This window comes from Candidozyma duobushaemuli (genome assembly GCF_002926085.2).
Source record: "Candidozyma duobushaemuli strain B09383 chromosome Unknown A_B09383, whole genome shotgun sequence".
NCBI classification, from domain to species: Eukaryota; Fungi; Ascomycota; class Pichiomycetes; order Serinales; family Metschnikowiaceae; genus Candidozyma; species Candidozyma duobushaemuli.
Window position 1 is genome coordinate 1,242,440 of NW_020289901.1, and position 15,602 is coordinate 1,258,041.

The window sequence follows — 15,602 nt, forward strand, 5'->3', positions numbered from 1 at the left end:
GTCAAGCATCTGTTGTGGTACGCGAAAAGTCTCGAGTGATCTACGAATGCGAATTAGTCCTGCTGTTTATTTATACTAGAAGCTAAGCTGCTTACAAAGCCAACAAAGCACCAGCGGCCAAGGCAACGGCACCGGCAGCGTACTGCTTGTTAGCAGCACCCTCGTAAGAGGAGACGTTAGCGGTGGCGGTGTGGTTCTGAGGAGCAATAGAGGACTTGGCGGGGCAGTCAGTAACCTCTGGACCACAGTCGGTGATGGTGACCAAGGTAGACTGGAGGTCGGTCTCGGTGACGACGGAGGCAGCGGAGACGGCGGCGACAGAGGCGGCGGCAATGGCAACGGTGGAGAACTGCATTATAACGAAAGACGAGTAGTTGGAAGGATCAAGTAGATGTGATGAAGAAAAAAAAAAGGCTCCCAAGAGGCGACAGCAGGCCCTTTATATATTTCAGTCAGCCGACTTGTTGACAAGCTTTGTTTTGTTTCAGCGCCCGCCCGCCCACGGCACGCAGCACAGATGCATTACAAACAATGGATTCTGCGCTGCGTTGCCCCACTAAAAGTGGGCCCGGCGGTTGAAACGCGGGCTTGGTACTTTTGACGCCGCTATTGCCGACCGTGCTCCTGCCCAGTGCGGTCCAATGTCAACAAGCTCTAAAAAATTAGGCTTGGTGAAAACGCGAATCGCTCTTGACACTGCCGGCGCCGACTGCAGATACAAGCCCGCCTCGCTACTAGTCGCGCCTGGCTTCGGTTGTTTGTTTGTTTGGCAGCTAAGCGAGCATGGCGTGACGGGATTTAGACAGCGCTCGGGCCTATCACAATCGAGGAATTTGCGTGCCACGAGCTATGCTTCTCCTCTGAACTACTCTTGCTGCAGCTTTCCGTTCGTGAATTGTCACCTAGTGCTGCACATTCAATGGTGTTCTCTCTTAGCAATGCCTTTGTTCGATGGTCTAGGCAGTGGAATCGTGTTTGTGCGAGATCCAAGGACCCAAAAGTCGGCGCATTTTCGCCAAGGCTTGGATCCCAATGCTCGACTTTGACAGTCTTGTCTCATTCTCGTTTGTTGCAAGCCTTGGAAACGTTCGCAACGCCTCACAATTAGTCTCAAAATCGCCCCCATTCCATCGATCTCATTGTTAGGGCTTAACAATTTTTGCTTGGTACACGATGCATTCTCTCCAACTACCTCTCTCTTGACGACATCGGCTATATCTGATGAAGCTCTGCTCCCGTGCTCCTAGCATCAGCGGCTAAACCTGGATTCCGAATACCCGACCTAGCACCCCTATTTTCATCGTCGCGTACGTCGATCTCCTCAATCTGTGCCTCTCTTGCATCATCCTGAAAACGCTCTTCCGACAGGTTGTTGCCGTACTCCGGATCTCTTGGTTCCGCGAATACGTCTGCAGCGGCAGCTTGCCCCGCCATCGTGTTTAGTGCTCTTACCTCCTCCGGGGAGGCCGAACACGCCCTAAACACGGTGAAGTAAGCTTTGACAAGCTTATCGCAATCCTCAGTGGCATATAAGTCGTCGAGCAGACCTTCTACATGCTCAATGTATTGCTTCACACTGGCGTAGTCTTGTCTGTGCATGGCCTCTTCGATAAAGTTTTTGATTCTTGCAACAATGCGGTCTTTCGTCTCGTTCCGTCTCGTGAGATCCTGCTCTGTGAATGCCGTCTCAACAGTCGGAATTATCGTGGCAATGAATAATATCACTAAACTCAAGAATTCTTTCAAGGCTGAAATGACATAAAATGATACAGTATCGGTCCGCTGGGCTGTTCTCTCGAGTAAAGTCTCCCTCGAAGGTCTCAATTGCATCACTAAGTTCGAGGTGAAATTGTACATCCTGTCGAAATTGAAGTGATACAAATTATAGCCCCCTCGTATTGTGTTGGAAATGAGCCGAACGATTCGGAATGGTACAGTGTTTGGTGCCCCCTCGCCAAGGATCCAGTGGTCAAGCCAGTCGCTGATTTCTCCGCCTCGGATGAAAACCGAATAAAGAAATGTGAAAGCGACTGCCGCTGTTGCAAATTTAGGTATCGTGAGGAGAACAAGCATATCGAAACCTATCATAGCCATGAAGAAGACATTGATACCAATCCTTCGAAGGTTCTGGCGATTGGCCATGGCGGCTGCTATTAGCCTCGTGAAAACGGTCTGTCTCTGTCCTGCGATGTTTCTGCGTTGATCCCTCTCTGCTATCTCTTCCTCGAGCTGAACAGGGTCAGCTTCTTGGGCCCAATGCTCCCTTCGGACGTGATCATCCTGCTGCGGTGGCTGCATCACTTGTGGCTGGAGAGTCGGGTTAGCTTGGAGCACTCTTTCTTCCCCCTGCTGCGTTCCATTGATCTGTGAGGAATTTCTCTTTTGTGCTTTCAAAACTCTGCTTCCCCATTTGTTTCTGATTCTTGAGTATCCCACCGGACTTATGAGAACATATCCTTCGTTGTCATTGATGATACACTCTGAGGAGTCGAGTTCGACCGTTGTTCCTTGCAAGCTAATGACATATGTGCTGGAGGACAAAGTTGATTGATGAACCAATCTTGTTGATCCGTTCTTGTCCCCGACCTCGACAAAAGTATTCCCCGTAGGGGCCCATTCCTCTCCGTTTATGATTGTCGTCGCTTCATCCTTTAGATCAAATTCGATTTCGAATGTCAGTTCGAAGGTGGATCCAAGCTGTAAAATGTCAAGTATTGTCCTTCCATCCTGCTGAACCGAAGGCTCTGCAATGATGTGAGCTCTATATGCGAGTCTGACGAGGTGCTCAGGGACAGCAGCATATCTCGAAGCAACAGATTTGACCTCCTGTATTGTAGTAGCATTTGTGATATTGATTGATGCGAAATGTCTTCCTGATGACCTTTCGGTGATCTTTAGTAGTTGTGTGCCGCGTTCGACTAGTTGCAACTCAAGACGCTTGTTACGAGGAAGTGGAACGTCGAGCCCCAATATGTCCCGAAGTGTGTTATCATCGTCGCATAAAATGCCATCAGGTACTTTTAAGCCATAAGCAGACCGATCTAGGGAATACTTCTCGACGATTTGCTCTTTAATGTCTCTCACGGTTGAGCCCAATGACTCCCGAAGTAGTGTCTGCCGTCTTGTCCCATTGATTATAGAAGAGACAAGCACATCAAAAAACAGTGGGATGGGATCCCTGTGTGGAATAGCTGGAGACCCGAATAGGGTGTAGTCAATGATCACTGACAAAGCGTCGATTGAATTGTCATATGCTGGAGGCTCAGTGAGACCTAAGATAGAGTCCAAGGACGACAGATCACCGACAGGTCCTCCGAACATCTTGATCCTAAGGAAGGGCGGTGATAGACTGTGGTTCTCGCTGTGGATCCAAATCAGCTCCTTTATTTCATAGATGGTTGTGCTTAGAAGAACACGGATCTCCCATACTTCTGGAGGTGCTGGAACATGATCCGGTTTGTTGATAGGCTTCACTGCAAGCTTTAGAAGAAAGGCGTCGAACATAACCAGGTATATGGTTGTGAGAAGGGATCCATATCTGGAGATATGACACGCATTGTGCACCTACCTACACCCATACATCCTCCTTGGTGGCCATGCGTATGCACATATTTTTACCGCTATTTACAAGAATTCCCACGGCTGGATAAAAAATTAAGCTCTGATAGCATGGTATCTTTTACCTCTGAAGGCCATAAGCTTGTTATTGGCCTGGAATGATTCGGTAGGGTTTATGTCTACCAAGTCGATCTTCGTAGAGCCAAAGATGTTATCAGTTTTGTTCATAAGAATGTCCATTTCGTCGTGAAGCTTGTGGTTTTGCAACCAATCAATCTCTCTCTCGATATCCACGTCATGGTATCCAGTAACATGCACAGCACATTTGGATTCCAAGAGACCCTTCAATGCTTTGTCCCAGTGAATTTCATCTGCGGTCTTGAATCCAGGATGGAAAAGGAAAAACACATCTAAGTAAGGGTCAAAGGGAAGAGATCACCTTGGTCGTAGACCTCGTGGAAATATTTTGTGTGATGTATGAGCGTAATCTGCTCATCGTGTTTTCTGACCATTGGTCTCCCGTGGGGTCTGTTGGAAGGCATGAAGGCTTTAGCCTCAACATCGAAGTATGACTGGGGGCCGATAAAGTGAATTTCAAATTTGGTCTCTGGAAAAAGGTATCCAAATTGCTTCCACACATATCCTGGTAACATGGCTTCCATTTTAGCACCCACGAGAAAGATTCTCATTGGTCTATCCTTGAAAGTGACCTCCTTGCTCTTCTTCGCAGGCAGCGAGTACAAAGAATACCTCAAGGCAGCTAATGAACGCAAGCCCTCCAACGTCACGGGACCTTTAGGGCTCAAAGCGTATGGTGAAAATCTGTGCAAAATCGCAGCTATGGTAATCGGATAAGTCAAGACCTTGGTTGCAGCCGCCAAATTGAACTCAGTATTCATTGGATTGAAATCTCTGGTGTAAAAGAAAGTATCCCAATTTTCCATGCTGACAGTAAAATCACGCTCTTGTGCACCAGGAAATATGAACTCATCAAACTTTCTCCCTGATCTCAAATCGTGCTCGTATAGATTGACCTTCTTCAAACGGTCAAACTTTTTCTGCTCGTGATATTCCTTGTCATCTTCCCAAGCCTTGCGATCATGGTGGGTTGGAATTCCTGAAATGGGACACACATAATTGATGGGTTTCTTTGTCACTGGACATTTCGCCATCGCTCTTATGTATGCTGCTCTTGTTCTGATATCTGCATAAGGAGATTCATCCCATTTGATCACTTCGTGTTTGTCAAAGTCACTGTTTCCAGAGTCATCCAACAGAAGCAATTTTTTAAGGAAGCTTATTTGTCTTGTTTGTGACGATAAGCGTCCCGTTGGGATCCTATTAAGCGCAAACGGCTTTATATGCGAAAGGCGGAGTAACATGATCAGATTCTGAGTCCACCACAGTATTCAGGCTGTAATTAACAAAGTGTTGTACAGAAATGAAAGGGTATTCAACTCTGCCCTGCTTAAACTATAGCGGTATGCAACTGACACTCGTACTTTTTTAATCCTCGATACTTTTTCTACTGATTTTTTTTAGATGCCAGATCGGTGCGCACTGTCATCATGAGGCATAACCCTGTCAGAGATAATGATTTCTATATTAAACAAACCAATGACTATTCCCAATAAACGTTGAGAGTTTGCTCAGTGCCATCAACCTCCACGACAACATCAATTGGCCCTTCCTCGGGATCTCCTCTTATCTCTTTTATATCTTCTTCATCAATATTCAATACCATCGGTTCCTGATCATCGGAGAGACCCACTAGATGATCTGCTCCAGTGGAATCTTCTGACACTGCTGATTCTTCTGATTCACCCTCTTGCGGGACTGTGACTGTCAAGACTTCTTTCAAAGTAACAGTCTCCGCATCGGGCTTCCCATTCTTATCAGGGATCTCACCAGCAGCACGCCCTCTTCTAAAGTACTGATAATTCCAGAGATTATGAGGGGCTTCGTACCTTGTCAGATCAAAAGCCATATCCTCGGGTGGATCTCCCTCGATATCAATCATAGTAACAGGGTCGATCACCTGTAACATAAGACTGGCTTGAGGTAAGGAACCGTCTCTCACAGTCCTGATTAAAGCAACGAAATTGCCAAAGAAGTCATAGACTTCAAGCCAGATAGTGAAGGAATCTGTCCACAAAAGTCGCTTTTGTTCGTCATTTTCGAAGTAAGGCGCGAGTAGGGTCTTGCCAACAGCATTGTAGAGTGTGCGGCCTAACTGGTAACCCAAGTCACTCAACAGCTCTGCAAATCCATTGTATATGATAACATTCCTGTTGTTGTAAAATGCGCTTGTTGATCTGTAGCCTGTTTTGCTTTTCGCTAAATAGAACCCATAACCCAATGACATTAATGAATGATCGTCGACGGAGATTTTGTTATCACTTCTAACTGGGAAGCTGTCATGGTCTCTCAACTTCACATTTGATGTGAATGACTCAAATGAAAACGAGTTGTCTACACTGTCGTCGTTGCTTTCCTCGTCAACTAATTGACATGATAAATCGACCAGCGATTCCTTGACGTTTCTATGAGGTGCAAACTGCTCCAAAGCACAAAGTCCGGGGACATGTATCACCACCTTATACAGACATGTTGTCAACTCCGGAACATCGATTATCTCGGGCTGAGAGAATCCTTGTGCTTCAGGATCACATTTATAGACAATTTGTGCTGAACGAAATTTCTCGGTGAGATCGCAATGAGAGCCGTGTTCTAACACTTGCAGAACAACTTTTTGGGCAGAGTGATGTCTAAACGGAGATGCCTTGTCTTCAGCAAGGGTGAAGGACTCCCTGCCATGTTTCTCGTAGGTTTCCCGTTGCTTCGGAGTGGCTTGGTTTTTGAATTCCACGTTTTTCAGGGTAGGCTCTGAGAACCGACCCAACACAAATACCTCGTTGGGGAATGCTGCAACATGTCTGTAGTGTCTCTCCTTTGGAGGAACTTGCTCGTGATACTGGATCACTTTGTCGGCAAAACAGTATGCATAAGTCCAATGAAGGCCTCGAAGGTCATACGTATATAGGCAACCTTTTTTGGGGAATGACTGGTTAATAATATCCACAGCTGTCGAGAGTAGCTTTTCGTTCGAGGTGTCCGTAGTTTGTTTAGATTCCCTCTTCTCAATCGATTCGATTCTTGCACTAGGAATCGAACAGATGTATTCATCTGATTTATTCCCTCTTTGGATAAAGTAGCTTTCAAATGTGTTATCAGGATGCTTTGTCCATCTGTTCTTTCGAACACCCAGTTTAAGATCCTGAGCTATGCGTCGGGGTATGAATGATTCGAACTGGCGGATTTCGAATAACGTATGTGAGTGTGGATGGGAGCACAAAACTCCGAGAATAAGCGACACACTATATAGTAGTTGGAGCGGTTGCATGCTCGTATGTTGGAGTGGCTGGTGTTGTAGAATCTCCACAACCGATTTTACGCACGTACGCATCAAAGTCGTCCTGTAGATATAGAAATCACTTCTTTGATATCACTGACCATGAGCGAAGCCACTGGGACAAAAAACCCCGAAGGCACTGAGACGGCTAGCGAGAGCAAGGTGGCTGGCTTGAGTACGCCAGCTTTAACCAATGGCGAGTTCATTGATGCCTCTTCAGAATTGCCTCCCAAGGAAGAGGAGAAGGAGAGCCAGAACCCGTCGATAATCGAAATTGCTGGCGATCTCGAGGCAAATATTAAGCGAATGATGGAGTTGATGGATAAAAATGATAATGAGGTTAGTCGAAGACTAGACGATCTTGGTGACCGTATCGAAGTGTTGAGAAGGAAATGTGCAACAAGCTCACAAGATAAGTAACCTACATTCACTCTAAACTGATGGATATAATGGGTTTTCCCTTGATCATAGAGGAGTATTTACTTAGGGATGTTTGGTTTCTACGACTCTAGGAGAACCAATCGTGATGATGCCGTAAGTGTGCGGTCCTTGCGTTGCTTCAGATGAACTTTTTAATGAAAAAAGAATAAAATGGCGAATTATTGTAAGTTATGAACAAGACCAGCTGTTTGAAATCCTTTACTTTGATTTTTTTGTTCTCGTAGCCGAAGTAAGTCCTAATCGATTATCTGCTAATATGCGCACTGAAGACATCTCATCTCACACTATTCATTAAATGGCACTCAAACGGTCCAAGAACCAGATCCGTCGTGAAAAGGCAAAACTACGAAAGCTTCAAGACAAAAATGCTGACATTCCATTGTCTTCAGAGCTGAATGCCGCGAGTTCCGAAAGAAAGTCAGACGAAACATCATCAATAGACACACTGAAGCAACAGATCAAGACGGAACCTTTGAATAATGGCGATGAGGCTGATGGTAAATTGGTAAAAGGAACTGGGAAAGAATATCATACTCCGCAGGCGAACACCAAGCTGAAGGAAGACTCGGTTGAAAAAGGAAACTCATCAGACACCTCGAACCTCTCCGATCAGTTCCAGCATGTCTTCGCTAAGTTTGAGCAGCCTTCGAAGTCAAGTTCCCACAATCTAATACCTCAGTCTCTTACAACAGAACATCTGGAATCTTCTGATGAAGAAAGTCTGAGTGAAGAGGTCGAAAAACCTCTTTCAAAGAGGCAACGCCGTAAACTAAATAAGGTAACAATTGCCGAATTAAAAGCATATTCCAATCGGCCCAATTCAGTTGCTTGGTACGACGCTGACGCCCCTGATCCATATATGTGCATTGCATTCAAAACCTCCTTCAATTCCATAGATGTGCCATCCCACTGGCTGCAGAAGAAGGATTATTTATCGGGCAAGAAAGGATTTGAAGTTCCACCATTCAAACTTCCCAAATTTATTCAGGATACTGGCATTGCTGAAATGAGAAACTACGATCCTGAATCCCTAAAGAAAGAGCAGCGTGATAGAGTCCAACCAAAGATGGGTAAGCTAGATATTGATTACCAAAAATTGCACGACGCTTTCTTTAAGTACCAAACCAAGCCTCGATATTTGAAATTTGGTGAATTATATTGGGAGGGACGAGAGAAGGCGGATCAACATCGAGAGATTGTGATGCATATGCGACCAGGTGTCGTATCCAAACGGTTGAGGGAAGCAGTAGGGCTTTCAGGAAATGATCTTGGCGTGATTCCTCCGTGGGTCACGCTCATGAATCTGATCGGCAAGCCACCCGCCTACAAACACTGTATTATACCTGGCGTTGATGTGGTGTACAACAACGGCGGATATCGGACAAGCGAATCGTCTGACTTTAATTTTCAAGATGAAGCTGCTTGGGGTGCTTTCGAAACAGTTGTCGAATCCGATTATGATGACAGTGAAGGTGAAGAAGAAGCTGATAGTAACGATGATGATGAACTTTCTTCTGAAAGGTCTGTTGAAGAAGAGCCACATGTTGAAGAGCCCGAAAAGGTTGTCATCACTGAGTTCAGCAAGTTTAAGACAAATTCTCCTGACAACGGTTTGAAGGATTCTTCAGGCTCGCTATACAAGGTCTTGAAGGAAAAGGCTGTTTCTGACTCCATGGGAGAAGACAAAAAGGCAGGCTATGAAATGACTACTGCGAAAAATAACAGTCCAATGCAATCTGCAACTATGAAAGACGACAAAAAAGAGGACATCGAAGATTTTGAGTTTTAAAATCCGTACGAACTTTGTGAGTCTCCGTTCAAAAAAAGGCTAGACTCGTCAAATCCTAGCTGAAACTCGGTAGGATTCATGAAGCGTAGGAAATCACGATCAAAGTCTTTGAATATGTCGGTACTGGATGCCATTGTGAGGTCTGGGAATTGAGGTAAAAAATCCTCCGGATCGAAGCTTCCTCCGCTATCCGGTGTATTATCTTGTCTTTTCTCATCATCATTTACCTTTATTCTTTTCCGACTATTGGAAGGAGTTGAGGAAGGGTCTTTGAGCTTTTCCATTTCTTGTCCTTTCATTGTTTGAGTAATGTTGATGTAATCGAGCTTCATGGTACTCTTCAGACTCTCGACTACCTTCTTCCATTTCACGATTTTGTCGACAATAAACTTGACTCTCGTGGACACGATGGAGTCATAGGAATTGCTATTAATTTCAAGAATTGATCGAACGTGATGGATGTAGTAATCGAACTTCTGTTTCATCTCTTCAAAACCATCTAGTTCAAAGCCTTTGGCTTTAGTTTTAATCAAAATCAATAGTCTCACAAATGAGATTAGGGCATGAACGCAGCGATATTGCAACCATGTTGGGTAGTTTTTCGAAGAAATTTGGTTCATCTCAATATAATACTTTAGGATGGAGTCGCATGCCTCCTTGAACTTGTCAACATGATGTTTAATTAGAGGAATTGTTTGCAGATTGTCTGCATCCGGTTTCATGTGGAAAATTTGCCAGCTCAAAAGAGTGTCGTGATTCATCATCATTAATTGATGATAAACTATGATGAGGCAGTATTTGCGAACATCAGCCTCCGGTCTCGGAGTTAATGTCTGAGGGTCAATGAGTCCGCTTTCTGCCATTGTTTGAGTCAAATCGACTTTGAAGCGTTCCAAACTATTTGTTACGCTTGCGAAAGTAGTGTCATCCGAGCGATATCTGGTTTTGGCACCCTCTGTGCTCAAGAAGCTTACTGTCACTCCGTGAGAAATGAAATAATCAAAAATCTCTTGACCTTTGCGTACAAGGCGTGTGAAGCAACACACAAAAATGTCTTCTGGAGTTGGAATGGAGTTCTCGTATCTAGTGAGTAGCTGCTTAATCGCAATATCATGTCGAAGACACCATGAAACAATTCTAAACCTAGGTAGGGAGAAACTCAAAGACCCACAACAGCTATAGACGGCCAAGAATGTTCGCAAGTTGTTCCTCTCTAGAGAATTGTCGTCTGCAAGTGCTTTGATTTGATAGGTTGAGACATTACCCACATCAGCGCATAGTGATACACCATGTGCATTCACGAGATCAACCTGGCTCTTGAACTGGCCTTTCCGATCCGAGGGTATGCCCCATAAGGATAGGAGCAAGCACGAAATAGCCAAATGATAGGTGAAAGCCGTGGCTTTTTCAAAGATATGTTTCGAAATTTCTGATGTCACGTAATGATTTAGTATTTCGTGAAGTTTCCTGTTGGAGTTTTTTGTAGGCGTCTCGTCGGATAAGGCATTATCGTTCACTGTGGTGATATAGAGACAGGTTAGAAGTAGCGTAGAGTTCGTCTTCATTAAAGTGTCGAAATCCTTGAGCTCCAGCAGTAGTGCCACGATGGGGAAGAAGGGTAGCATTTCCTCGATGAAGTATTTGAATCGTCTCCTTGCCTCTTGGTCTGATATAAGCTTATGAGTGTAGATTAGCTCATGCGTCATGTTTGTCTCCGGGTGGATAGTCGGAAACTCATGATGCAAGGACTCTTTGCCATTGATACTGAAGCTGTCTGCGAGTCTTGCCCCTGCCAGGTTCAACTTAGCTGCTAGAAGTGAAAGCTGTGAGTGATGGTCACTGTTCTCTTGTGGCTGCTTTTCTTCAAAAAAATCGAGCTCCTTTTCGATGCCGTCGAGTAATTTCGTTATTCTCGAAGCGACTTGTTGATGGGTTCTTGTGTGTTTCCTTTTCCTTGCATTTACTGCTGTTGGGTCCTCGTCAACGGAGCATTTGAGTCCTAGATTGAAGCACCTCTTGCAGGTTTTGAACGTCGGATCCTCGTAAACACACTTACTTTTAAGCCGGTGGCAGCGAGCGCATGCTTTGGCAACCCTCCATTTAGATGAGAATTGGTCTTCCTGCTGAGATTGTGATTCCATTTCATGAAGAAATGATCGTATGCATTTACTGAATATGGGGTAGCCTGTATGAAGTCTAAAGAAAGTGGAACAAATTACGAGAGTGCCGTATACAATACCCAAATTTACCTTAAAGGCTTCAAATGTAAAGCATCAACTTCGATTCTTTCGCTTCTTAATAGAAAATGAGGTTTTGAAGCGAGATCTTACAGAGCGGTAAGTTTACCATGACAATGGCGCTCGTTTTACCAATTCCGCGCTACAGAATGCCAATTGAGATCCTAGATTTGAGAAATTATATCTTGTGAACTTTCTAACATCCACACATGCAATGGGGGTTTATGGTACAGTCGCGACAACGTTTATCATTAGATGTCAACCAATGGCTTTGGGTCCTTGATCTTGTCGATCTTGGCACCGAATGAAGACACACACTTAGCCATAGTGGGCGAGGATCTGGAGATCACGTCAGTGAAGTAGAAGTTTTTGATAGGGTTCTTCAATGGGATACCAGCAGCCTTGAAAGTCAGAAGTCTACCAGTGATATCCGTGAGACCAACCTTGGCGATGTCCTGAGAAGTAGGCTCAATGACCTCATGTCTGATAAAGTGGGGAGCAATCTCGCCCAATCTTTCTCTGACAGTGTACAAATCATCGTAAGGCAATGGAGCGCCAACGTACTCAGAAAGAGCTCTGAGGATCTTCCAGTCCTCACGCGAGGAGCCTGGGGGGTTAGTGGCAGCTCTCGTGATTTGTGCCCTACCCTCAGTGTTAACATATGTGGCAGACTTTTCAGTGTAGGCAGCACCTGGCAAAATGACGTCGGCAAATGATGCACCGACGTCACCATGGTGACCCTGGTAAATGACGAAAGCATCCTTAGGAATGTCAGAACCCTTGATCTCATCGGCACCAAGCAAGTAGACAAATTTGGGCTTCGAGGTTTCAGGTGTGAATTTCTGGAAACCAAGGTCCAAGGCGGCCGCACGAGAAGCCTCACGATGCAAAAGGTTGACACCGTTCCATTCCTCGGTGTTGAAGTTCTTGTGTTTAGATGCAAAATCAGCGACAGTGTGGTAGATAGCATTGGCGTCCTCAGACTCGGCAACACCCGAACCAACAATAATCAATGGGTTCTTGGCCTCGCCTAATCTCTTACCATACTCACCAGTCAAAGCCTTCTTCAAGTCATTGGCGGAAGCGCCCAAGTTCTCGTAGTTAAAGGTAGCATCGAATCCCTGACCGACGACACCGATCTCCAAGTCTTGTCTCAACCAAACCTTTCTAATTCTAGCGTTCAACACAGCAGCCTCAAATCTTGGGTTAGAACCAACGAGCAAGATCTGGTCGGCATCCTCAATACCATCGATAGTACTGTTGAACACGTAGTTAGATCTAACGTCAACACCATGAGCTTCAGTGGCCTGCTTGACATCAGTAACAGTGTTCTCAGAACCCAACTTGTTAACCAAATCCTTCAAGGCGACCATAGCCTCGGCATCGGCAAAAGTACCTGCGATGGCCTTCAATTCGTCACCATTAGGCTTGAGTTTGTTGTAGGCAGCAGCGATGGTTGAAAGAGCCTCGTCCCAAGTGGCAGGCTTAAAGCTGTCGCCATCCTTGATCAAAGGATTCGTCAATCTCTGAGTCTTCAAACCGTCGCAAGCGAATCTAGACTTGTCGGAGATCCACTCTTCGTTGATCTCGTCATTCAAACGAGGCAACACTCTCATCACTTCGATACCTCTAGCATCCACTCTGACGTTAGAGCCAATAGCATCCATGACATCAATACTCTCAGTTCTCTTCAACTCCCAAGGTCTTGCTCTGAAAGCATATGGTTTGGATGTCAAAGCACCAACAGGACATAAGTCAATGATGTTACCAGACATCTCAGAGTTGATGTTTCTTTCGATATAAGTACCGATTTGCAAATCATTACCTCTACCAGTAGATCCCAATTCAGGAGCACCGGCGACATCGTTCATGAATCTCACACATCTAGTACAGTGAATACATCTGTTCATCGATGTCTTCACCAAAGGACCAATAGCCTTGTTCTCGACAGCTCTCTTACCAGTGACTTCCTTGAATCTGCCTCTGTCAGAACCGTATCTGTTTGACTGCTCTTGCAAATCACACTCACCTCCCTGGTCACAAATTGGGCAGTCCAAGGGATGGTTCTCCAACAACATTTCAGTGACACCTTCTCTGGCTTTGTGGATTCTTTCACTGTCGGTGTGGACAACCATACCATCTTGGACTGGGACAGCACAAGAGGCAATCAATTTGGGCATTCTCTCGACATCAACAAGACACATTCGGCAGTTACCAGCGATGGCCAATTTGTCATGGTAACAGTAACGAGGAATGGTAACGCCAGCCTTGTCAGCAGCTTGAATAATACTCGAGCCAGCTTCTATCTGAACTGTTTTACCGTCGACGGTAACGTTGACATCAGCCAAGCGCCTGACTGAGCTCGACAAAAGTCTTCTCGAAGAAACCGAATAAAGCGATCTCAACATCATGCAAATATTTATGAAGGGGTAAAGCGTTGGAAGATGAAGAGCGGGCTGATTTGTAAGTCGGGACGCTTAGAGTTCTTTTTTTTTTTGTACGCTTGAGCTTCAAGTTTTTGTATGTAGGTATGTTTTATGGAAATTCTCTATTGGTTTTTGAGCAGCCTTTACTAATGAACCAATATTCTGATTCTGATAGGCCGCCTGCACCTGCGCGCACTGCTAAGAGGTCAAAGGACGACCTTTGTAAAAAAAAATCGAATCACATATAAAGATTACACTTTTCAAAAAGAAGCAATTTACATTAGTGTAGATCTTGCTCAACTTTTTCTTTATTTCTCTCTTGAAAAGTCGGACTTCTCCCTGTGGAGCTCGGTCATGAAGTCCAATTCCGGGGTCTGTGCGCAGAGCGTTCACAATTGGAGGGTCTCCATTGGCTCTGCTTTCGCAGCTGACCCAGTCCGAGCTGCACTTCAAGAAGTTAAAACAGCGTCATTAATTTCTTCACTAGATTTTTCATATTATGGTCCGAGATATTAGTAAGCTATATTTTAGTGCAATTTTGTGAACAAAGCGTTTCCATTCGAAGTATTTACTCTCAACCCTTAAAAATTGTAGTGTCTCAAGTTAGTGCACAGTTTCTACGCAATATTTTTAAACGGCTGCAAAACAGAAACCTCTTACATTCTAAAATCTATGAAAATCAATTTTAGGCTTGGACGAGTAAATGGGCCAGAGACTGAGCTATACTATAGAACTGTATCGAGAAGCTGGCCAGAGTAGAGCTGATACTTATGCTTCCCATTTGATCAGATGAATTAAACAATAGTATGCTTTTTATGTCTCTCGATAGCACATACCAGCACATAGTAAATCCCGAAGTGCCATAATTCTGGGAGTGAATACGGATTTATATGATATGTATTTAGGACTGTGAGCTTACCCCGGTGTTCCAAAAAACATTCTACCTACCTTGCCACGGATCTACCTTGTCACGGTTCGAGTTGTATGCCTACAGCAATTTCTTCGAACACAGGCGAAGGAATCGCAACTAGTTCAATTTCTTTCTAAATCGTGTATTTCCCCATTAGTTTTCCTTCTTCTCTTCCTCAGGCGCCATGATTAAGAAGAGGCCGAGTGGGACAACAATCCACATCCAGTTCTTCTGCAACCACAGTCTGTCATCCTCCTCAATCACTTCTTCAATCACCTCTTCAATTTCAGTCTTCTTACCGTCTATCTCAACAGTCTTCTTCCGGATGACTTTTTGTTTCACTGGCTCTGCTTTCGGTTTTTGCTTCTGTCTGATGAATGGTTTCAAGTTAGGCAAAGGAGCTGAAGATGACTCAATCAATTCACTGTCCCAATCTTCTTCCCCGGCATAAAGAGCAATCTCCGTGAGCTCTCTATCGCCATTCAAGAACAAGGCGAATTTACCCTTAGGTGTGGTCTCGGTAGTTTCGAGATATGTAAAGCACTCTTTACTTGGAAGCTGCTTTGTACCTATGCATATGCTATCATGGCTGGGTAAGTCGTTTGTGGCAAGGTACTTGGTCGTATTGGTAATCGTGTCATACTTGATCTGGCCCAAACTGACTATGGAACCTGATTTGACAGACTTGCTGTAGATGTCGAGTGATCTTTCAACCGCTTGCGTATAGCCCGCTAGGGTAAGTAGGGTGAAAAGGATCGATTGTAATTGCATTTTGTGTTTCAGAGTACGAGTTGACGGTATCAGTTCGCATTTTGAGAACCAAATATCA

The 15,602-nt window shown here is 44.8% G+C and overlaps 7 protein-coding genes across 7 annotated transcripts; 2 read left to right on the forward strand and 5 right to left on the reverse strand. All coding sequences in view use genetic code 12, as the record gives it.

Moving 5' to 3' along the window:
- Positions 1–91: 91 nt before the first annotated feature.
- CXQ87_000564 (uncharacterized protein) lies at positions 92–3,504 on the reverse strand (the record flags this gene model as incomplete). Its single annotated transcript, XM_025479138.1, has 2 exons — positions 92–349; positions 1,312–3,504. 2 exons carry the CDS (start codon positions 3,502–3,504, stop codon positions 92–94), a joined length of 2,451 nt encoding a protein of 816 aa, XP_025338611.1.
- Positions 3,505–3,654: 150 nt separating this feature from the next.
- CXQ87_000565 (uncharacterized protein) lies at positions 3,655–6,961 on the reverse strand (the record flags this gene model as incomplete). The annotated part of the gene is made up of 3 exons (XM_025479139.1): positions 3,655–3,968; positions 3,998–4,854; positions 5,181–6,961. 3 exons carry the CDS (start codon positions 6,959–6,961, stop codon positions 3,655–3,657), a joined length of 2,952 nt encoding a protein of 983 aa, XP_025338612.1.
- A 111-nt stretch (positions 6,962–7,072) lies between these two features.
- On the forward strand, positions 7,073–7,390 carry CXQ87_000566 (uncharacterized protein; the record flags this gene model as incomplete). The annotated part of the gene is made up of 1 exon (XM_025479140.1): positions 7,073–7,390. The coding sequence occupies one exon, from the start codon at positions 7,073–7,075 to the stop codon at positions 7,388–7,390; it is 318 nt and encodes a 105-aa protein (XP_025338613.1).
- A 316-nt stretch (positions 7,391–7,706) lies between these two features.
- CXQ87_000567 (U2 snRNP complex subunit) lies at positions 7,707–9,200 on the forward strand (the record flags this gene model as incomplete). The annotated part of the gene is made up of 1 exon (XM_025479141.1): positions 7,707–9,200. The coding sequence occupies one exon, from the start codon at positions 7,707–7,709 to the stop codon at positions 9,198–9,200; it is 1,494 nt and encodes a 497-aa protein (XP_025338614.1).
- A 1,213-nt stretch (positions 9,201–10,413) lies between these two features.
- ZCF39 (Zcf39p) lies at positions 10,414–11,341 on the reverse strand (the record flags this gene model as incomplete). The annotated part of the gene is made up of 2 exons (XM_025479142.1): positions 10,414–10,437; positions 10,460–11,341. 2 exons carry the CDS (start codon positions 11,339–11,341, stop codon positions 10,414–10,416), a joined length of 906 nt encoding a protein of 301 aa, XP_025338615.1.
- Positions 11,342–11,688: 347 nt separating this feature from the next.
- CXQ87_000569 (uncharacterized protein) lies at positions 11,689–13,845 on the reverse strand (the record flags this gene model as incomplete). Its single annotated transcript, XM_025479143.1, has 1 exon — positions 11,689–13,845. One exon carries the CDS (start codon positions 13,843–13,845, stop codon positions 11,689–11,691), a length of 2,157 nt encoding a protein of 718 aa, XP_025338616.1.
- A 1,081-nt stretch (positions 13,846–14,926) lies between these two features.
- CXQ87_000570 (uncharacterized protein) lies at positions 14,927–15,544 on the reverse strand (the record flags this gene model as incomplete). The annotated part of the gene is made up of 1 exon (XM_025479144.1): positions 14,927–15,544. The coding sequence occupies one exon, from the start codon at positions 15,542–15,544 to the stop codon at positions 14,927–14,929; it is 618 nt and encodes a 205-aa protein (XP_025338617.1).
- Positions 15,545–15,602: the final 58 nt, after the last annotated feature.